General features: G+C 35.4%; 1 protein-coding gene across 1 annotated transcript in view; it reads left to right on the top strand.

The window, feature by feature from the left end:
* EYS (eyes shut homolog (Drosophila)) overlaps nucleotides 1–24,298 on the top strand; it is a 784,118-nt gene that overhangs the window by 481,526 nt on the left and 278,294 nt on the right. The window contains exons 29-30 of the mRNA XM_017823913.1: nucleotides 20,638–20,825; nucleotides 22,507–22,598. Coding sequence (XP_017679402.1) covers nucleotides 20,638–20,825; nucleotides 22,507–22,598 — 280 coding nt within the window. The remainder of the gene's footprint in view (nucleotides 1–20,637; nucleotides 20,826–22,506; nucleotides 22,599–24,298) is intronic.

Below are 24,298 nucleotides of genomic sequence, written 5' to 3'. Positions count from 1 at the left end.
GGGCAGTATTTTATCTTCTTTAGAGAAAGTAAAAGGTATATCAATTAGTGGAAGGTACTGCCATTAACAAATAATAAATAAGGCTCACCTGCAGATTTTACTTTCCTTATTTTTTTATCTCTTTGTTTTGGGTTGTTAATTTGTTTCTTTGGGTGGTTTGTTTGGTTTTTTGTTTTTCTTTCATGCACTGTAATGTTTTAACTAATATATCATTTAAATGTGATGTTTTAAAATGATAGCATAAGGTAGCTGGTTTATATTTTGTGTTGTTTTTGTTTTATGATAAGTCGTCCAATGCCATTTACACTTGGTAAAACCTATGAAATGACAGATATATTAGCTAATGTTTGTCACCTTCTTAAGCTCAAGTATTATATTGGACTTATCATATGTATAAAAGCTTCTGAATAGCAATTCACACCATTAAATGACTCTCAAATTGCCATAAAAGGTTTGCCTGCTTATCTCAATTTGAAGCAGAAAGTGTTCATGGTTATAATAGATTTTCCATGATCTACGTTGACAGGTTTATAGGTGTTAAGCATCAAAAGGCTTTTTCTAGTTCTGCATTACAGGTATCATCACTTTAAGACCACTAAAACAGTTAAAATGCTCAGCCTCTCATATGTGAAGCAGTATTACAGCTTAGTGATATCGTGTTAAATGAGGGACTAAAGGTAGAGTGAACTCCAGGAAGATAATAAAAACTAAGTGTATTATTTGGAATTAGTACATACAAACTAATTTTGAAATTCCCTTGCAGTCCCATCAATAGCTCCATTCTTGTAAACAGCCATAAGAAATTTCTGTGAAATCACAATCTATATGAGCCCATTAATGGAAAACACTTTTGCAGTAAGAGTATTAAATGGAAAAGAAAGGTTTTTGTTGCAGCATATCCATCAGTGTCTTATTCATGCACTAATGATATGTGGGGCATCTAGGTATGTGTCAGAATAACTAGAAACACTTAGCATTTTTGCTTACTGTTTTATGGCTTCCTTTAGTTTCATACTCTTCTTCACAGACAGTTAAATCAAATGGTGTTAGATTTATTCATCCACTGTAGTCAGGTGGAAGAAAAAGATAATAAAACACTCTCTGGCTTATTCTGCAGTGTTTTACACTTTTGTGTCTGGTTTTAATCCCTTTGAAGCATATTTAGTCTTGTAAATAAGTGAGTTTTGTCTTAGTGCCTAAGAGAAAAGAAAGTGTTATTTAAACTCTTGTCCTTTATCATTAGATAACCTGTCCACAGGATGGGAACATTAACATGCTGAGGAAATTCTTTTAAAGGAAGTCTTTATAGCTGGAGGTTGTAAATGAATTATCCTCTTTTCATGATTGTAGTATCATATTCTTACTCCTTTTTAAAGATCTTTCTTGAAAACACAATAGTTGGAACCTTAGACAGTAGCTTAAAGGTGGAAATTAAAAGGGAAGGTTTTGAGAGAACAAATACATTTCTATAAACAACACTCTTATCTATAAACAAAGGACAAATAAAATAGGGTGTACCTAGAGGTAGAAAAGTACCATTCATGCTGGCTCTTTTCAATGATAAAATAGGTGAAAGTCTTTATGATAGACACTGACTCTGAGTAGGCTACACTTGATTACGATTTGAAGTTCAACTAGAAAAAAAAGAAAAGTTTGCACCATGATTCTTTTTTTTTTCCCTTTGTATGCTAAACTTCTGTTGCACTGATGATGAGAACTTGGTCTAGAGGGAGTTAAGTTCTTTTTAAAGAAAATTTTTAAAGAAAATTCCTCCATGTGTTCAGTGAAATTCAGACCTCTAATGTAAACACCATTACATCATACGTGACAAAACTGATTGCAGACACAAAATTAAACTGTAATGAAATTATCTACTGCCACTTCAGGGAAGAGGATACTTTACCAGTACATTAACTGGAAAGAGACAGCAATGGAGCATCTGTGTAGAAAGCAGTTATTCCAATAAATGTTTTATAATTTTTGCTGAAAGCAAGGTTTTTTTCTTTTTCCAAAACTCTGAAGTAGTTCATCTTACAAGAAAAGTTGTATCTATGCTGATGGTTGAGTACCAGGTCAGGAAAAAACGTTCAGGTCACAGTCCTGACTCAGCTGTTTAAGGTCATGCTGCTGTTCTTGGGGAACAGCTATAAATGCTGCCTAAGAAGCCTAGGTTTACACTACCACTCCCATTAAAGTTTGCAGCAAACAAACTGCACCTCTTTCATACTGGGGAGGTCAGAAGCTACAAAAATGTGTGCCACATTGACCAGGCACAAAGTACTCCAGCCATTCATACTGAAGGTGAGCTCGTGTGTTGGTTTAAGTTTAATAATGATGCAGGTTTTCTTATTTATAGCTCCCTTCAAACCTCCAAATCTGCACCTCATCATGACCTTTGGTCCTCACAGGACAGAAAACAGAGAGGTTTGGATTTGGGCATTTGACTTATAGACATCTGAAATGTAGAAGCAAACACAGCTCTTTACACTGCCATTAAGAGACACTGTTCTGAAAAAGTCTCCCCGACAGCAGTGGCTTAAAGTTAGTTACTTCTTGAATGAGCAAATGAAGGTACTCCAAGAAACCTTCAAAGTCATATTGGAAGCTGGACGGAAGATCTGCTCAACAGATTCACCTGAAGGTCGCTTGTTTGCCAATATAAATTGAGAAAAGATAAAGTGAACATTATCAACCATCTAAACAGATAAATTTAAACTTTTAATCATGAAAAGACACACAGATAGAACTCTCATAGAGAGTAAACCAACCTGTCAAGGAATATCAGCTACCTCTTTGTGTTATAGGCAAACCTCTACAGATCACTGTAGTTATTTATTGTTCTCCCAAAAGTCTGATCCGGGTTGCCAAGCAACAACAGCAGTTTCATTACACGTATTTGATATGAACTACTACTGCATTTTTTTTCTTGCCTTAAAACTAACTGTGAGAAAATCCATCAGCTTAAATGTAGTTGTTCCTTATTATGGTTCTATTCAGCACTACAGATTAGCTGTACTGGCCAAGCTGTGTAAAAAAAGTCCTAATAGCAGCAGAAGGCATAAATGACAACAGGCTTCTATGGTAAAATTTAATTTTGTTGAAGTATTATATATATACAAAATTTTTAAGACACTAACTTTCTGTCAGGAAATAAGCAATAGATGAGGATAGAGAAATATTCCACAAAATGTGTATGATATGTACCCTTCCTCTTATAAGATGTAAAATATCTAGAGTCAATACTAAACAATCATAGAAGGCTGCTATTTTTGATAATATAAAAGTAGATATGTTAACTTACACAAACTAATGAGATGCTGATTAATCAGACTGTGTTTTTATTTACATTAGGTTTCTACTAGGAATTATACCTGAGATCAAAACACAGATAAAAGGTTGGAACTCATCATACTTAAATCCCTGAGTAATTCTTATGATAGATTTGACCCACCTAAAAGACGATTTGCAACAGTAAACCCAGTGCAGTCAAAATATAAGATATGTGGTTTCTTGCATTTTCTGCTAGCTTGGAATTAACCTTAAAATAGCCTTTTTTCCTTATTAATCTATGGATGAATCTGAACATGTACTATAATGTCTTCCAGGAGTGATCTTTTTTGTTACCTTGGCAATACTAGCAATTTTATAATTTATTTACTTAATAGAGTGAAGGTTCTTGACACACTCCATTTGATTCTGATGACTGAAAAGTAAACAGTCTCTCAAGATTTTTTAAAAATGGTTAGTTTCATTTTCTAAAATTTAAAGGACTTGCTCAATAGAAGAGAGAGTGCAAGGAACTTGCCCATAATAGATTATTTTTCATAGAAAATGAAATATGAATATTACTGATTCAGTAATGTCAGAGGCTTCTGTTTGGAATCACCAGCGGGCAAAATTTTACTATATATTATTACTGTATAGGTTAACATAGAAATTAGAACCAGAAACAACTCAGTGATCAATAAAATCCTGATGTGGTATCCCTTCTTCTGTCCTTTCAGCTGAGTAGAAAGAACAGAAGTTTTTCTAATCAAAGTTCAAGTACACAGTTTAGTACTTCAGATGAGTTTTAAATAAACAAAAAAAAATGGGGTAAGGGAATTGGTATGATAAAATATGTAGGAATCTATTGAATAGATATATAAGACAAATTGGGTATTGAATTCTTTAATTCAGTGTCCAGAAAAGCAGTAGTACTTCTTTATTTTATCTGGAAAACCATACCGCTTCATTTTTAAGTTCATTGGATTTGAAGTCATCTCACATTCCTTGATTTGAAGCTTCCTTCTCAGAGAGATTAGGGGATTTGGGGAAACTGTGAGGGAAGATGAAGGTCAAGATGTCATTTAATTAATTGAGTTTCTCTTGCTTCTGCACACAAGTGAATAGATACTTCTCAGAACTTTGCAAGTGTACTGTTGTTTTTACCAACTCAGGTGTAGGGCCAACATTGCCGCAGGCTGCTTCTTTTCTTTCTCCCTGTGGCTTGCAAGGACATACAAGGTAACTATTAATAACATCAGAAAAGTCAGCTTTGCTTACTTAAGTTGCAATAGATACTTACACTTGATCCTTAAGAGTCCATAGTTAGTCCTTAGCAAGACTTTAGACATCATCATGACTTACCTTGGAGATTAATTATGTTTTCCATATGGGATCTAGGTCATCAGTGCAGCCCAGTAAATATGCTTTCTGCCCTCAGCAAGGGTCTGCCCTGGCTGAGCACTGACCTGGCAGTTCAGGGGCTCAGACTCACTCTGGACTCAGCTGGTGTTGCTGGTTTAACCCCTGTGCTGCTGTCAGTGGCTGCTGCCTCCCCTGCTCCAGCTTCAGCTCTGGGGTGACCCTGCTGGGGAGGGGGTGACATCCCCCACCTCTCACTGCCTGACAAATCACAGCCCTCTGTGTGCATAGGGCTGAGGTGGGGCTGGAGGCCACTGTCAGGCTGTATCTGGCAGTCTAGGAGCAGGAAGGAGGCTGTGACAGGGAAACATTTAAAAAGAACCCAAAGTAGTGACCAAGCCTGAGGAGAAATAAATGTGACACTTTTTCTGCTGAAGACCTGAGAATGCTGACAGCTCACTGTGACCTCTCCTACAACCTCCCACCCCTGTTACTCTTGAGGAAGACTGAAGAGTCAACCTTAGGACCCAGCAGAACACAGGAAGGATGAGCATAACAGCTAAGAAAAGGCATAAATACTAGGAAGACTTTATTGCATAACAATTTTAATATTAATGTGGCATTTCCATACTAATTACATAACATGTGCTAAGAAACCTTAAAAACACAGATTTCTAGTTGCCATGTAAATGGTATTTTCTCTTTTGCCTATGGCAGGATTTGGAGTCTGACACTAGACTGTCTCTGTGCAGAAAAATAGATGTTTTTAGGGTGTGATTCATCTCAGGGAATGCATCTAAAATTATTCAGGTAAATCATGCTATAGAAGTTCCTCTATCCCCATCCACCATAAAGCAAATCAAAATCATTCTGTGTCTCTCTTCTCTCAGATAAGTGACCTCATCTAAGGCTACAAAATTTATACTTTTCTCCTCACTTATATATTTTCATGAATTTTGTCACCCTGAGGGACAAAATACCCTCTGGGCTAGCTTTCTGTCTAGTAGCTAGAACATTTGCTAATACATAGGAGGTACAGATATTGAATCCTAGACACAGAAAAAAAGTTAATCTGTGTCTCTCAGTGGCTAACAGTGTAATAATTGCTTTGTGGCATAAAAGATGAACAGAACCACTACCATCACCTTTGTGGCACTGCTGTAAAAGAGAATAATGATCCCTGTTTCGTTCTTTGAAAGTGCAATTGTACATGACAATGCACAGCATAAATATCTGGCCTTCAGCTTCCAGGCAGACAGATCTGCATGCAGTCTTTAATCACATACCTGGAAGATGAGGAGAGGTTAGAGTGCCAGCCGCTGTCTTCCCTGTTTTTTGTTATCTAGCATTGGATTTTTTCTTGCTTCATTTCCAGATTTTGGATTATTGCTTGAAAATGCTTAATTTCACAGGTCCTGCATAGTTCTTGATTCCATTTTGAGGGGCAGAAAGACACAGTATAGGGATTTGGTCGCAATCACTCTAGTGAAGGTGGTCCTTAATCAGTAATTCCCTGAATTATATAAAGGAACAAAAGCAGAATATTCATTATTTAGCAAACCTCAAATCTTTAGATAATTATTTTTACAGTGGTTTTCATTATTTCGAGCCTAGTATATCAGATTATAGATTTTTTTCCAGACTAAATAAGAGGTTTAACCCATTAAAGCTCTGTGATTTTTTTTTATTTTTCTTTTTTGGGCATAATGCAACTAATATAAACCACCATATTTACATTGTCATTTCCAGACTTCATTTGCAAGTGTATTTCCTCTCCTTGATTCTTACAAATGTTTTCTCAGCACCCATCCAAAAATGATGCACTCTTTTTACAACATAGAATTTCTTGGTGCTAAGAGATGACCTAAATTCTATTCTTCTCTGTATTGGTGGTCCAGTTAAAGACATACAGTAAAAATCCTTTTAGAGTACATAAGTCCTCTGAGGTTTCTAGTCAGGTGACAGCCTTGTTCACTAGGCTGTAGCTAAACATCTTGGACATATTCCCCCTTTTCTCTGTCCCAGAGGATTTTGCATTCAGTTCTGCAGAATGGCATTATTAAGACATGAATATGATCCATAACACTCCTAAGGACAATGACAGCTGTAGATTAAACTTCTTCAGGCAGAGGGCTTTTGTAATATCTGTCTGTTCTTTGATTGTAATGTGTGTGTGTGAGTTGTTGTCGTGTGTTAAATATGCCTGCTACCTACAGGAGAAGAAAATGCTTTTCATTCCTTCAGAGGGCTTAGCACTGTGCTTTTTATGCATGGAAAAGCCTGCTTTATACTTTAAATAAGGGAGCTGATTTTAAACCCTTAGAACTTGAAGCTGCAGACCTTAATGTGCTGATTAGTTTAGTGCTGTGTTAACTCATTTCCTTTACAACAGGAGTATGATTCCCATTAGACCTTTACAACAACGAAGTTTTAAACATCAGGCCATTTTTGATTCTGTCCTTAGAAAGTTGATAAACCTTGAAACTATGTCGAAGGAAAAGTTTCATAATGAAGCTGATGAAAACATAAGCCACGGAGCTTTCTTCTTGAGAACGTAATTTTTAATACTAACAATTGGTAGCATTGAGATTTTGCCTTCATGTAAAAGCTTGAATTTGAACATTTGAAAGACATAAGATGAATTTCTGATGTTTTGGTTTATGTAGCATCCAATAATTTAGATGTATTCAACTGAAAAATAATTTGGTGGAGGGCTATAAAAGACACAAGCTAGATGTTTGATTTTATTTTCAGGATTTTTTTAGTATTTCTCCAACATTTATTTATAATATTAGATATAAAGAATATTACTTGAGGATGTTGAGCATAGTCATTATTAGCTAGGTTTAAATTTTACTTAAGTTAACAAAATTGATTATAAATTTCCCATCCTGTAAAGTGAAAGAAATAAAGGACCTTTGCAAACCAGTTAATGAAGACACAGTGAATGACATCAACTTTTAAAATCAATATTTCTCTAATACTGGAAAGACCACCCTAGGTAATACAAGCATTGTATAGTACCATACAATAGATTGCACTCTAAATTTCTGTGTGCTGAAATAATATCAATTTTTAGGACAAAGCCTGCCTTTGCATTCCAGGGTCTTTCTGGTTTTTATTAACAACTGTTGCTCTCCAAAGTGTGCAGAGCACATGATCCTGTTGTTATGAAATGCACTGCAGCTATTTTTTTACTTTTAACAGATTAAGGATTGAAAATAATAGATCTTAAATACTATAGTGCTTCTTTTTAAACAAGTTATTTTCACATGAATATTTTTAGTGAAAATCATATCTATCATACAAATAAGAGGCAACTATTCTTAGTTTTTTTGTATTTTTTATGTCTGAAATAATTAGTTTCAAATAGATTGTATCTAATGTGCCTAACATTTCTAATAAATCAAACTAGGATTTTGGAGGGAATTTTGAACACAGTTCAATTAATATTATTTTCCAGATTTTATTTGGTGTAAATAAGGGATTTTTTCCATCCTTATCTATATCTGCTGACCATTCCTGTATAACTTTCAAAAGAAATGAAATATAGTGTGCTCTAACTCCTAAATAATAATCTATTTTTGCAGATATTTTTCTTTCTGTTTTTGTCAAAACAGAACCTAGTGTTTGCCAAAAATTTCTCAGTGGCTGTTGCTATGTGGTATTTAAGCATAAATCAGTATTTGTAGTTTGATTTTCCTGAATAATCTTTACTTGGAGGCACTAGGGACAGTATTGTTTTTCTTAAATTGTATTTTGTATAGGACAGGTAAACAACAGGTTTACCAGAAGTGAATTTTAGATTTCTGTGAGATTTAACGAGTACATTTAGATGGAAGTACTTGGCATATTGCCAGATTATGCAGAAAATTGAATAACAGAAAAGCAACAACTAAGAATTCTGCAAAGGCCTGGCTGTAAAATTAGACTATTTCCAGCTCCTATGCAAATTGTAATTTTGTACCTTAGTCCTTCCTCAAATATTTCTGTCTTAATTGTTTATATTTTGTGTAGATTGGAGATATCAAAAGCAGACTAGGTGGTACTTTATGTTTATCCTGTTTACAAAGATTTTTATTTGTTAGAGGATAAAGATACAGATTGATTTTAGTGCTATGCACAAGATATAGAAAATATAGTATATTTACTCTTACTTAATATAATTAATATTAATTCTACTTAATAAAATTTCAGCAATATAAACAATCATCATCAGAAAATTATGTAAAGGTTACTAAGTATAAATTTGAAATAGTGATTGTTCTGTTGCTGTAGCAGTATTTTTGAGTGGAATAAACTTTCATATCCATAAGAAAATTGTTGAAAAACTAATAAAGAAATAGATTATTTTGTTAAAGCTATGGACAAGCTCAGTTGATTTGCCTTGTAAGTGAATTGTCAAATAACAGTTGTCAGAGAATTGTCTCTATCTACAGTAACTCCTTAGGAGAGGAAAACCATGACACAGCAAGAGCAATATTTTGTATAGCTAAAAACTATATAAAGCTGGCATGATTTCTGTTACAGTTCATGATGTTGTGCAGTGATTTCTGTGACCCATATATTACAACAGAGGAGGAGAATGACTCCAATTAATAAGGACATCAGCAGGACATTTGCAACACCTCTGGCAAAAATGGGTGCAAAATCTAAGCAGAGAAACAGGTGTTTTTTCATATTTTAAGTTAGTATGAAAAAACTTAGTGGAGAAATTGATTAATGGTGTACATCACAAAAGTAACTATGACTGTAGATTTCTAATATGTGAAGATAGACTGTTCACTCACTATAATGAAGACATTTTGCTTATGATAACAGATGAAATACATAGCAAAACAGAGACTATAAAGACGATTAAGGGGATGGAGCATGTCTCTCATGAGGACAGGCTGGGAAAGTTGAATCTGTTCAGCCTTCAGAACAGATAACTGAGAGGAGACCTCATCAGTGTAAATAAGCATCTGAAAGGAGGCTGCTGAGAGGATGGATACAGGCTCTTCCTGGCAGTGCCAAGCACTCGGACAGGAAGAAATAGGTAGACACTGATGAACAGGAAGTTCCACCTGAATTCAAGGAAGAACAACTTTACTGTGCAGGTGACTGAGCACTGTGACAGATTGCCCAGGGAGGTTGTGGAGTCTCTCTCACTGAAGATATTCAAGAACCTTCTACATACAGTCCTGTGCCACGTGCTCTAGGATTACCCTGCTTGAACAGGGAGAACGAAACAACACAATGGGGTCCTTTCAACTTTATCCATTCTGTGATTCTGTGAAAGGTTTGGTTTTTCTCCTATTACAGGCCTAAAACTAATCATATTCACTGCAAAATAGGAACTAAGGTTTCTTTTCATTTTTACCTTAGAGATAAACTGTATCAAGAGTAGATAGTGTTTTAAATCATCATCTTAATTCTGTCTTGATTCTAAGATGTAGTAGTTGCCCTTAAAGGTAAGTAATTACAGCCCAAGCAGAATTAACTATAAATTTTAGTATGGCAATTTCTATTCTGGCTATCACTTTCTGAATTAAATCTGAATAAGTTATCTGAAGACATCTATCTGAATAGTACTGGGCAGATTATTTGGAGAACTTCAGATCCCTTTGCCAACATACTTTTAAATACTAAGCCTCTCATTTATGTATTAGAATTTCTAGAGATTACTTTGGTTTCCTCTTCATTGCAGAAGAGACAACATCATGCCATCAATCATGCCATCAGCAAGAAGAGGTATTGCTGTTTTGTGTGTGTGATATGAAATCCAAGTGCTCCCCTACTTGCCTCATCTTACTCCAGTGCAAGCATAAGGATAAAGCTGCCAAGGACTTCTACATACTAAATTAGTTCTTTTGATGTTGCAGATAGTCAGATAGTATAAACACTTCAAATATGCTTCCACCTGAGTTCTGATCACACACAATCCTGCCTTTTAGTTTTCATAGTTTCAGAAATGTCATCCATGTTCCTCTTTAGTCTGAAACTCTTAACACTTACATTCCACTCAGCTTAGTGACTGTGATTCCATTACTATTCATCCCTGGTTTTTCCCTTCTGCTCTCTTTCACCTAGGATCCTTTGCCATCTTTTCTTCACTGTTTCTTGCTTATCTGAATCTCATTATATTCCTAGTTTCTCCACTAGCATACATCTCGGAGGAAGAGTGGGGCATGTAACCTACTACCACCATCTTCTTTACTCCATACATGTCTTTCTTTGCATGTATTCTAAATTTGATCAGTGTTTCCAGCTTTTGATTTTGTCATCTTCATTTCTGAGATCTACTGGAAAATTTCATATATGAATATATGCCTTCATAACATAGCTAAGTATTATGTATTTTGCATGACTTCTTCAGAAGCAAAAATTCTTGTTATTGACACCTTAATTATTTGTAACATCTTGATAACAGGCATCTTTACCCATTTCCTTTTATTTTTTCCCTTCACAAATAAAGGTGTATGGGTAACTTATTTGTTTTTTAGACTTGATTATTATCTAGGTAGCATTTTTAAGCCATTTAGCTTTCAGCCGCAGTTAGGTTTGGAGTTATTTTTCTGTTTAACTTGATCTAATGATCAAAAGTGGGAATATTTCCACAAATTCTTGTTTAGAAAACTTCTATCTCAACCACAGTGTTGAGTTCACAGCCCAGTCTGCATTTGACCATTGACGCTACAGTCAGACACTATACAAACACAAGTATTTGCTCCGAAGCAACTAGAAGCTTCTGATTTTACATTACCACCAACAAATTCCATACACACAGCTATTTGGGAAGACGTCCTGTGTCTGCACACTTTAATCTTCTCTTTATGTATCATGCAAAATCTGCTATAAAAATTTTTTGTGAAAGCTTCTTTTATTACAGTGGGTTCTTCTGCACAGGGGAAGTTATTCTACAGTGCTTACATTGGATTCCAAACGTAAACTTAATTTTTTCAGCATAGAAATTACTTCAAATGCATATTTTGAAATTAATTACCTAAGCAACACCATCATTCTGAATCTTCCCCATCCTGTGAACTACCAGTTCCCACATTAAAAGGATACAAAATAAGAATTTTCCATTTATATGTTGCGAGGGACTGGATCACATACGAAACAGGAGGGGAAGCAGCTGGTAGTACATATTATAATATATCTATAATTTATAAATCATCCATTTTAGGTTTCGAATTTTGTTTTTCTCTATTGGGTTATATGTCATAAATGATGCCCACTAAATTTTCTGATCTTGTTTTTAATTGGAGTTTCTTTTGTGTGATCCTCAAAACACTGAGTTTTATGTGTTATAGTGCGTGATCTGTTACTAATGATTCATTCCTTATTTGTATTCTTTAATATTCATGGCAGCATTTGTTTCCATGGGGCTTGTTCACATGAGCAGATTGTAGACCGCTGTGATTCAAAAAGTGAAACAGAAAGTGACATGTCATATGCATCTACCTTCTGCCTCCTGCATTGAACATCATTGAAGTAGATAGTACTGTGAATGATGCATGTTTTTAACATTCACTGAGGGTTTTTTTCTTGATGCTTTGTGTGCATGCAGGTCTTCATTACAGCTCCTAAGTAAAAAGAAGTTGCATACCAGTCCACAAGACAGCCTGCAGGCTTCTAATACATGATGTAAGATGAAGGAAGCAGAAATAATAGTCTCCACACTCCGAACTGAGTACTTTAGTATTTCTTTCATAAGACAACTGCATATTTGCACTGTCTCTCCAGGGGAAAGGAAAGCAGAGAGATACAGACAGACTGAACACAGTACTATATGTAAGATATTAGTTGAAAGATCCACAATTTCACCAGAAGGAGTGAATGAAGCATTATTTCAGAGCACCATGGCTTTACTGTTAGGGTCATTAGTGTCACTCCTACTTGCAAAAGACAGCTTTATAAGATACTACTGTGAATGCTGTCCATGTCTGAAGGTGCGGCTTCAGCTGGGACTGTTTTCAGGTTCATGTATCCAAGATAAAGACAAATTCTGCATCTGATGTGCCTGCCCAATAACAGTTTTGCCACCGCCCTGAGAGATGTCATACATAGCTGTGACAAAAACAAGTCATAATGAAGATAGAAATGCATTTTGCCAATTTAACTGCAAGCCATTGGGCAAATATGCCCTTATGCAAAGTCACAACTGTGGTAAACACAACATAGTTATAAATACAGAACAGATAAAATTTCACTGTCAATTTAGTTAGGTGTGCACCACTAATAGGTAAAAGTCATTACTATAAATTATGAAGAACAAGCATAGCTACTATGCAAACCTTACAATGCCATCTTGACACAGTATTTAATCAGTGACTGGTAGAGGTAGTTTTCATGATAAGCATGACTTTCATCTCAGACCTCCATAAGAATTTTGCTAGTAACCTTCAACAGGAAGAAGCCCATTCCTGAAAATACTTCTCAGCAAATCACCTGAATTTCACTTCTCTCATAGCTGCATGATGTTAAGCAAATTCAAGCTGAATTACTAAATAGAAATGTTGGATCTATAAAGATTTGGGTCTGGAACAAAAAGAAATTATTCACGGAGCGTTCCATTCTCCTTCTGCTATGCTAGGTACCATGTATGAATCCTCAACTATAAATGCATAGAATACACAATATTATTGTGTCATTTTCAAGCAAATTCCATAGTTGGATAGTCCATGCACTTTTCCTAATTGTTTGGGTTTTGGGGGATTTTTTTGACTCCAATAGAAAGACAAAACACTATGAAAAAAATTCAAAACTTCTACCAGTGGATTTGACCAGATAGAAATATTGTCTTGTTCGGGATTCCGCAATGGGTTTTTTAATTTGTTTTCCAGTCAGAAAATAGTCTTGCTTAACTTACTGATTTGGTATTGAGAGTAAAGGATGATTACTGATGTATTTTTTCTTGTATTATAGACTTAAAAACTTGTGCTCTCACTGTGCAATTCTTGCAATACACTGCAGGATCTTGATTATCATGATATTCACATCTATATTTTTTATTCTGAATAACTGGGAGATAACTGCCCTTTGGAGTAGCCTATAGTACCATAAAGGACATTTTAAAGTCATGTTATGTGCACGTCACGCTTTGACTATTGATATTGGTTGTAATCTTGAAAATAGTTGATTATATGTTAAAATTAGTTCAGTTCTGTTTGTTCAAGGTCTAGTTGTAGGAGACTGAAAATAGGAAGTTGGTTTATGAGTAAAGGGCAAAAAGCTTGGTTTCTCATGGATACGACTGCTTCTCTCGCAGTGGTGGATCTAATGCTTTCTCACTATGGGGTTTATCAACACATAAGCAGTGGCTCTGGGCTCGGTGCTGGCTGTGTGCCAGCTGCCAGCACTTTGTAAAAAGTGCAACAGGAGGAAAAGATTTTAGCAAGGCTTGTGACGTTCTGCTGAGAGCAAGTCAAACTATTCCCAAGGTAAGAGCTGCTCCTGATTTCTGCTGTAATAATACTTGATTCTCTCTGTGTCCCTTGTAGCATATTTAAAAAGGAAAAAAATAACAGTCTTTAGGTGAAGCAGAACTGCACACTGATGATGTTTTTTCCTGATTTTTACATATATATATATTTAAATGTCTTCAGTGAGAGAATCTCTTCTATTCACCAGCTGATTGCAATAAACTTAACACCTCTCTCCATTATCTGTATGTTGATGAGCTAGCCTACATGGCAGACAGTCACACAAGTATCAGTTAATCTCACTAAGCTATTATTGCAATTAATGAACATAATCAGGCATTGGATTTGAATTTAAAATCTACACTTGAGCATGAACCAGAATCCTGCTTTAGAAACTAATAAGACTTTATTGACAATAATAAAACAATTTCCTGCACTAATTACATTTCAAGTGCCTTCTATAGTTTAAATGGGTTATTGTTAGAAGACTCTGCCCCTGTTTTCCCTGAGTTCAAGAAGGGGTCAAGACTTTCCATATTTTAAGTTCTCTGCAGTCAGTATTTTAATTTTTTAAAAAATTGAAAAATATTAAAAAGAAAATTTTATATGTATAGTTTTTTGTTGTTTCCAACTGTAACTCTTGAGCAGAATGAGGGGAGAAGTGAAAATTAATAGAAAATGTAGCCAGCTGTCCCCTTTATAGTGTGAGTAGGGAAGGTAAGTGCAGATCTCATTACCAACAGCATTGCAGAATGGCTGTTGGACATGAAGGAGTTAAGAATCAAAACTTGGATCGACAGACATAACTGATGCATGCATGAGGAAAAGAAAGATGTAAAATAACTGCAGAAAAATAAAAGAAGCTTCCTGGGATTTAAGATCTGATGTTCCATACCCTTAAGGCAGCTGAATTCTATCTATGTGTTTGTGAATGTGTGTATGTGTATATTTAGGCTAGAAGTGAAGAATTGTGAATTACAGAAGCTCTAAAACAGTCACAGTTTTCCTTTAGAAGAGTTTTGCGGTCTACTCAAATCTATGGCTCTGTGAAAGCATGAAAAAGAAATGGTAAAAAACATTTGTTTATAACTGTTGTTTTTCTTTGCTTGAAAGCTACTTGTGGGCTGCAATGGCAACAGTTGGGGATGTTAACCATATTTTATTGTTGTCTAACACACCACATTAGAGAATATTTCAACTTTTAGAGAAAAAAACAACTATAATTCCCTGCTACTCATGCAGCACAGACTTGTGTGACAGCATTAAACATAGGTTCACTGTAACTGTGGGTATGTTATGTGGAACCAACGGTGAGGCGTAGCACAGTGAAATAGCATTGCAACTGGAAATAGAAATGATGGTTGGAGATCATTGTTCTACTCTGCCTTTAAGGTATTTCAGCTCAAAGGATTAAATACAATATATAGAAGTAAATGAGACTCATTTGAAAATAAAGTGGAACCTTTTAAATGCTGATTGCAAATACGAAGTAGGTTATTGTATTTAAGGGAGTTAAAAATAAAACTTATGGATTATTTTTCTGTGGCTGTTTTTCACAACTTGCTGGAAAGATTGACCTTATTTTAGAATGCAAATGAGAGTGATTGACATGACTCATTATATATGGCATCTCGAAAGAAACCCCCCAGAAACATAAGAAAAATGAAAGCTGAGGTACTTTCAGCATATTGAGAGTAAAAAGAAAACAAGAAACCACTGTTACATGCATAGGCCACAAGAAACAGAAGTTTCTAGAAGTGGTAACAAAAAAAAAGACATCATATTACTAATATTATCTATTAACCCAGCTTTGATATTCTGTGACATTAAAAAAAAAAACAAGGAGACATTAATTCTTTGTAGTTAGGACAGCAAACATGTTTCCACTGTTGCAAGATATCTGTTTCAATTTAGGACTTCAGTTTATCGTTCTGTTATTCCTGTCTACAAAGAGCCTGACCATAGGCTCTACCTCCTTGTAAGACTTTCCTCCTTGATGGCAGGACTGAGGGCCCCCATGCCTTTTTCCCTCACATCTAGAGCTCTGCAGTCTTATTGGTGCCTCCACACATCACAGAAGAGAGTCTTCAGTAATGGTCTCACTTATCTTTGCCCCCTTCTGCAGATATCAGCTCTGGGCTGATCTGGCTCTGAGGGGTCTCCTGAACAATCTTGTTTGCTTTCAGCAATGCCCTGGGCATTGCTGGTCAATCACAAATTGTCCTCCTGCTGCCAGAGATCACAAGCCTCCAGCCTTCTCAGCAAGGGGTAAGAGGGGACCACGGTGTGCAGGGCAGCCGATGGCACAACCATTGGTGTGGCCATTGGAGGGGCCTTGCCTGACAGCCAGGCCCATGGAAGCTGGTAGCAGCTCTGATGAAACATGAGCACACCCTCGCTGAGGAAGCCATGGCACTTTTTAGGGTGGAAATTAACAGGCTGTCCCAGGGGAAGCATTGTTCCTTGCGTGCTGTTTGTGTAAGCCTGAGCCATAGACAGCCATTGGAAGTTAGCTGTTGGGCTGGAGAGGTCTGCAGCCAGACCTGTGATATAGTCCTTGCTCTGACTTCTTTGTTTTGCTTTTCTGAAACTTTTTTTCCGCTTGGCATTCCCCAGTTTTAAACAACTTTTTATTACCATGGTTTTATAGTGTTAAGAAATGTGTCCCTTCTTCATAAAAATAAATAAGAATTTCAAATAGCAAATTAATTGTTCAGATTTTTCATGACAGAGTTCTTCCCACAAGTAGCGATGCTCTCTCTTTGAATTTTGTAAGATAATTCTAATTAAAAGAATAGCAAAAGATGTGATGGATGTGTCCATGAAAAAGGGAAGACTGATAGCTTAAACAGGAGTGTTTTGTTCCAGGGTGCTGCATAAAAAAAGAGAATAGTAGAATAAAGAAGAAAAGCATCATCATAATCCCCTTTGTGCCTGAGTCCGTGCAAATAGCAGAGTGTGCATTAGACATAGAAATATATGGAGACAAAAGCTCCATCACCAGGAGCACATGCTCATGGACATATTAAAAGTTTTTATTATCCCTACCTACCTTTAAAAACCAAGACTTAAAATTGTGTGGCTTTCAAAAAGTTTTAAATTTGCAGGTCTCCATTCTGAAGCTGGTGCAGCTGAAACTCATTGGAATTGAGAAACCCAGTAGGTAGTGGCAAGAGTTAATGAACCTTGACAGTGAACTGGGTTGCAGATCTGCCTGTGTATCCTCTTACCATTACAGCTGGAACTCAAACCTTTTAACTTCTGACATTAACATGAATTCTTGTAAACAGAAAATCATGGAGAGCTGTTACATACACAGGGGAGCAAGGTACAGCTGAAAGGATTTTATAGGCCAAAGGGCTTGCCTGTTTCTTAGGAAAGCAAATGTTAGACATTCATAGTGAAAGATAAAATACTGCTTCAATTTTTCCTTTTTTGTTCTAAAGGCTTGGGTGATGAGCAGTCTCCGTTAGGACAAAAAGTAATCTAGGAAGCCAGCTCTAGAGGTCAAGTGAAAAAGTTGCATATAAGTGTAGTAGAAGGATTATAAGCAAAGCTTATGTTCTATAAGAAGAGATTGTGTACTATTACAAACAATGTGAGAATCTTAATAGGTAAAATCACACCAGTGGTTTATGTTAATAGCTATTGTGGGAAGGTATGTAGCCTATTTCTGATTGGAGTAGTATGTTTTTATGGATTTCACAGAAACCTGGAGCCTGCTAAATATTCTTCAATGCTTTCTCTCATTAACTCTTTCCATATTTATGGACATAGAGCAATTGTAGCAATTTTACTGCAGATAATTCTTTTGTGAAGTTCTCTGTTTAGGAGCAAAACATATTTCCCAAAAGAAGCCAAACTAGCCTCAAATACATGTAATAATGGATTGTATTGGCTTGCAAGGCATCATCACTTCTGGACATACAAAGATAAGTAGAAATGGGTGTCATTTAGAATAAAGTCCATTTTTTATCTGCAGTGTTTGCTGCAATTATACATAGAAAGCTAAATGTGGATGCCACTAGCTTGTGCTTGTTTGGTCTTCCTTGAAATTTAGTAGATAATCCACTCTGTCCTCAGATTTAGATTATAGTTTCAGGAATCATGAATAAACTGCTTTTTTCCCTTACCCACCTTTATATTCTTCTCACAATTACAGATTTTACTCTTTTGTGAGATCTAGGGGCTCAGATGCCTTTTGTTAGCAAAGCACTGAGGAGCTGATGTAGTTTTGACCTTTTCTCACATGTCGACTTTATTATATGCTGGACAGTGCAGAAAAAAACACAAAACAATAAAAACAACCCACTTACAAAAAATTGAGAAGGTGACAGAAGGAGTTAGGACTGCAGGAAAGAGATATTCTGTGCAACTTTGCTGTCTTTCAGCCAAGCTGATCTCCTAACGGAAGTCATGAAAAAGAGATATCAGTATATCTCTGATCTATGTATATATGAGGTTAGATATCAGTATCCAAAGAGTGTGGGGATAACTGAGAGGTTCCTTGGAAGAAGCAAAACCATCTGCAGGAGCAGTTCAGCGCAAAAGGAATGAGAGAAAGATTTAGAGCTCAGTGGCTAGCTCAGGAAGGAAACCAAACAACAGTTAGGGATTGGAGATAATTCTCTAAAATCTTTCCTTGGAGAAATTGTCCTGTCTGTAAAATTTAAGACAAAAGAGACTTTTTAAAGATTAAATACATTTAAAATTATGAGGGTTTTTTTGTTGTTGTTTTTGTGTTTAGGGTGGGGGTTTTTTGCAGCACTGGTCATTGATTGGTATTGCTTGAAATTTTTGGTCTATTTTACTGCATGTTCTATGTGTGTGTATAATATAGATTTTTTTATAGTACTGAGAATTTCTTAAGGGCTTTGTTTGGGGTTTGACCACAGTGACTTTGACTTTGTAAATAGGTTTCTGAAAAGTCATGAAAGGATAAAATTCAGCATATTCTTACAGTGATATATAGGAGTTCAACATCAATAGTTTTTATTTTTATCCAAGTATCATTGACATTGAGAATTTTAGCACATATAATGATGTATTTGCTATTGGAGTTGGTGTCACAACAGATTAAAATTTTGTCTGTTTTGTAAAATAGAAACAGATCTGTGACCTTCAAAGATACTCAAAATCCCTCTACAGATGATTCTATGACATTTGAACAAATTGAAATAGAATTATTCAGTTATTATATTTTGTATATTGTATCTAAGTTCATATTGTTGTACTGATGTTTTTCACATGATGAGTGAATTTTTAGTATTTCTTTAAATTTTTATCTGTTTCATAAAGTTGATCAAACAAATAATTGTATGTTGTGTGATTCAAATGAGACTAAAGCATAAACCTGCTCCTGCAAAAAATAAAAATACTTAACTCCTTTTGTCACATGGATGGGAGGGGACCCACATATTTAAGTCCTTAAAAGCACATAAAGGTGGCGATGTGAGGCTCAGTTTGAGTACCTGAGAAGTAAAAAAACTAAATGCAAGACTGCATTTCCGTATGAATGGGTACCCATTGTTCATGTTGAATACTCTTCCTTTGTAAAAAGACAACACAGTGAAAGAGAGAAGAAAGGACAGAAAGAGAAAGAGAGAAAAGGGAAGAAAAAAAACAAAGGAAGGAAGGGGAAGAGAAAATAGAAGAGAGAGAGAGAGAAAGAGAATGGGAAACAAAGAAAAATGAAGAAAATAGAACAAACGAAAGAGAAACTAAAAGAAAAGGAGAAAAAAGAAATAGAAAGAAAAAAGAAAGGGAGGGAAGGAGGGAAGGAAGGGAATGAGAGGAAGCAAGAAAGAAAAGAAGGAAGGAGAGAAGAAAAAGAAGAGGATAGGAAAGGGAAAGGAAAAGAAAGAAAAGGAGAAGAGAAAAGAGGGGGAAGAAAGAGAACATAAAAAAAAAATGAGGCCCTTTTAAGTGTAGCTCTCTGTTATCTCTGATGGGCTTGAAGCCATGATTCCACATACCTTTTCCATTTAAATAAGAGCTGCATGTGCCCTTGCAAGGTATAGCACAGGGTGCTGAAGGGTAAGAGATATCTAGATAAATCAAACAGACAAGCTAGATGTAGTCACAATGGATATTTCCAACTTTCACCCTGGCCCCACATTGTTTGTCTTAGAACAAAATAGTTGACGTATTTGAGATGTCACTTTCATAGTTAGGCTGTAGAATATCTTGCTCCCTTTCCATAGCATGTGGTTTCTGTAAAGATTTCTAACCCATTCATTCCTGGATTTAACTTTAATTAAAACACCTAACTTTGAAAAAAACCTGTTCTTGACTTATGTTGAGCCAAAGCTACCAGATATGTACCAAGTGCTATTATCTTCATAGCCTATTCTTTTTTCACGCATTGATCCTAGCTACATACTTCATATAATTTGACCAAACCTTTATGTATAGTTTTATAAACATTTTGTGTTATCTTTGACAGAAGAAAACTAACATCAATTTTCAGATTCGTGTCTGTCTCCTTGACAGATGTAAAGAAATACCTTTTATCTTTGCTACCATTAGCAGAATAAGAAAACAGTGTGTGAAGAAGAAAAATGTGTTTAAAACCCTATATCTCTCAAAATTCTGTTTACAGATTTTAGTTATGCTCGCTATTATGGCAATTCTTACCTGGAATTTCAAGGCTTACATTTGAACATACAAAACTTCATCCATCTGCAGTTCAAGACCTGTAATCCTCATGGACTCCTCCTAAATATTGAACACAGCCCAGAAACAATACATTTTTTAATTCGACTTCTCATCAATAATGGTACCTTACAGGTAAGGCCTCCAAGTATCCCACTGAAAGAGAAGTAAATAAAAGTAAGGATTTATAAAAATTTTAATATTTTTTTTTCTTACTGTAGAAGATAGTAAATAAATCTACAGAGAATCTTGACATTCTTTAGTATTTTAAAGAAAATAGTTATCAAACTTGCTGTCTGTTATGGCCAATTCATGGCTAATACAATTGATATGTCCCATAAGAGGTGGGACTTAAGGAAAATCTTATATTGATTATATTTGGAATCTCATACAAAAAGTACATATTAAAACACAACAATAAAGAATGTAGGTTTTGTCTTTCAGAGTGATAATTAAGTTATTGTATTTAATATATGAAACTTAAACTTACTGAACCTCATGCACAGCTTCATTAAAATTATCATAAGGGAGGCTGTAGAATTGAGTGAAGTGTCAGGAAAATTTACTCTGTGTCTCTGAGTAAAAACCTTTAACTTCATTTATTACTTAAACCACAGTTCCATATGATATGTCCATGGCTTTCCGGAACAGACTAACTAGGAATACATTTGTTTATAAACTTTAAGGAAAAAATGTGACCATGGTATATCTTTGTCTTTGGCAAAGAATTCCTTCTTTTCTGAGGAAGAGCTAAAACTTAAGCTTTATGAAGAGATAGGCAGATACTAAAGAGGCTATAAAGAGATATTAAAAGAAAAATTCGTTTTCTCACATTTTTTCCTGCTAAAAATTTCCAAAAGTTGACCTTCTTCTGTAAGAACCATGAAATGACTGTTAGAAAGAGCATATTTGAATTATATTTGCCTTATGTTTAAAAAGCATGATCACACTAAATAGATATATAAAGTGAAGATAAACAGAAAAAGAAGAAAATAACATTTTTCTTTATTTCTTTATATTGTGATTTACTGTCTTTTGTTATATTGTGACTATCTTTATCCAAAACAAATGCGATTAGTCATGGGCAGGAAGTTATCAAAGGTTTAGAAAATGCTGACAACTTTAAGTCCGTCTTACTCGTATTCATGGTAATGTAATGATGAAGAAAAATATTTTTCTAGCATATCATAAGCACCATAAAATATGAAAGTACTTTAATTGACACAAATCTATTCAGAGATCCCAGTGTGTCATGTTAAAACTAATTGAATTCACTTAATCATTCACAAAGCTGGCCAATTAAATGTATATTTAAAGTCCAGTGAACAAATAGTTCTAAGCTCACAATCAAGTTACAATTACAAGTAGACAAACCATGAAATCAAGTGCTTGTTCACATTAGTATAGGAAATTAAATGGCGTTCCAAAATGCTCAAGCCTGCATGCTACATTACGTGTTTGGAAGCGTAAGGAAGCCATAAAACGGTAAGAAAATTCACCCGTGGCCAATGTTAATTTCAGATGGGTTCCAGATGGTCAATTTCTTTGCAATTCAGAACCACAATATCTGGTTGTACAATACACAAAGATTAAAGCATTTTCATGCAGGCTAGGAAGCATGTATGTGTACTTGCATATTTCTGGTGCAAAAGACTTCCTGATCCAGAACTTTTAATGAAACATTAGTTTTCCTTGATACGCATGACACCCTTCAGGTTTTTATGAAACCATCTGCTATTTTAAAACTCAAGTTTCTAAGCCTGCAATTGTTTAATTATTAGAAATAATGTAATTAAAACTTTTTCCCACTCTGCAGTACCAGTTTCTATGTGATGAGGCAGCAGAAGTCAAAAACATCACTACCACTGCTAGAGTGGATGATGGACACCAGTATAATGTGCAAATTAGGTAAGTTTACTGTTGTCTATATTCATAATTGTTTCAAAGATCATATAGATTTGGTAGTTAGTAAATTGTAAAGATATTAAATCTCATTAACTATGAATGATACCTGAACACGTGCAATAAAATCATGTTATGGCAGTGTGGATGACAACACCGTCTTGGAAAGAATTTTAAAACTACAGTACAGTTGGACATTGCTCATCACATCCCTGATGTGCTTAGAGGAAATAAATTTACTCTCATTGAAATCATGTACCATAGCAAACATAAACATTCAGTCAGGGAAGATGCTGCGCAGTATGTCCATGACTTCCATGGCTGTCACTGACTTGCAACTCATAATAGGATTTATTATTCCTTTGAAAGGAAGAATACTTGCAACTGAAGAAGAATAAAATGAAAAGAAAATGAGACAGGTAGTAGGTTCTTTGTACATAGATGTGTCTAATGACCAAATATCTGTGCTGAAAGAATCTACAGCCTTGGAAGAGAAATTCTTAGTTTCAATTTATAGGAAAGTTAGGCACCTAGTGAGATCTTCAGGTGCCTAGTTCCTATCAGGCAGCTTGAAATAGGTCCAAGTCCTCTTCTCCAGCAAGAAGAAAGAAATCTAGCTGTCTGCTCATCTCTCAGGAGTAAATTACTTCTTTAAAAGTTTGTGGAGGAGTACAGGAGGAACAAAAGCCTTTTACTGGAATAAACTTTTTATTAGCTGTATCTGTCCAAACGTAGTTAAATGAAAAACTTTTGCAGGGCAACAATGGGAAACTAGTGGTGAGTGTATTATTATATTTATTGTACCTTGATGCCTCAGGTATGGCAGTGAGTAGTCAGTGAGACTGACAATACAATTTGTTGCTGCATTTCAACTATCGTCTCTTTCATAATTTTTTTCCAGCGTGGAAACCACACTTAAGCTTCAGACCACACAGTAACATCACAAATTAATGTAAGGAACAAAAGCCAGTAATTCACTGCACTTGTGCTTGTCACCCAGAAAGGGAATACCATAAACCAAGCCATGCTAATGGCAGCTAAAAGCAAGTGTAAGGTTCTCTCTTACCAGAAAGAAATAGAACACAATTATCTCTATGACAGTGACAAAAGTAGGATTCTCTAAAATCTAATAACATGTGCAGTCCTGGTTATAACTCCCTTTCCATGTCAAAATAGAGAAAATAGATTTTAAAATTATTTTTAGACAAGAGATATAAATATCATAAGGCATTAAGCAGCTTCTGTATGAATAGCAGCTAAATACTCAAGTACTCTGCAAGTCCGTTAAAGACAACTAAGGGAGAATGCCAAAGTGGAAAAGAAAGTGGATAAGGACTGAAGACATAAAATTTCAAGTTAGTTAACTAGTTTAAATCCCTTAGAATTCAGTTGTTATTCTTTTTTTGTTCATTTTAAGAAAGATTTAAGATCCTGAAGAAAACAAAAGTGTGAATACCTGAACCCTCAGCAATGTGGGAGAACTTAAGAAAATCAGCCTTTCCTCTGGTGCTGGAGCATTAGAACTCATGTCATGGTCATCCCTCAGAGATCCATTAATTTCCATGGTGCAAGTACACTTATTTTATGCATTTTCTCCCCACTCCATTGAGCAGAAAATAAGTTGAACCTGTAAATCAGGTTAGCTGGAAAGAAAAACAAACTAATTTCTATTTTTCACCTTTCCTTTCGAGCCTAAAAAGGAAAGG

Source organism: Lepidothrix coronata, unplaced genomic scaffold, assembly GCF_001604755.1.
Source record: "Lepidothrix coronata isolate B3197 unplaced genomic scaffold, Lepidothrix_coronata-1.0 Scaffold4, whole genome shotgun sequence".
Lineage (NCBI taxonomy): Eukaryota > Metazoa > Chordata > Aves > Passeriformes > Pipridae > Lepidothrix > Lepidothrix coronata.
Note: the sequence above shows the minus strand (reverse complement) of the source record. Positions and strands in the feature narration are given on the sequence as shown.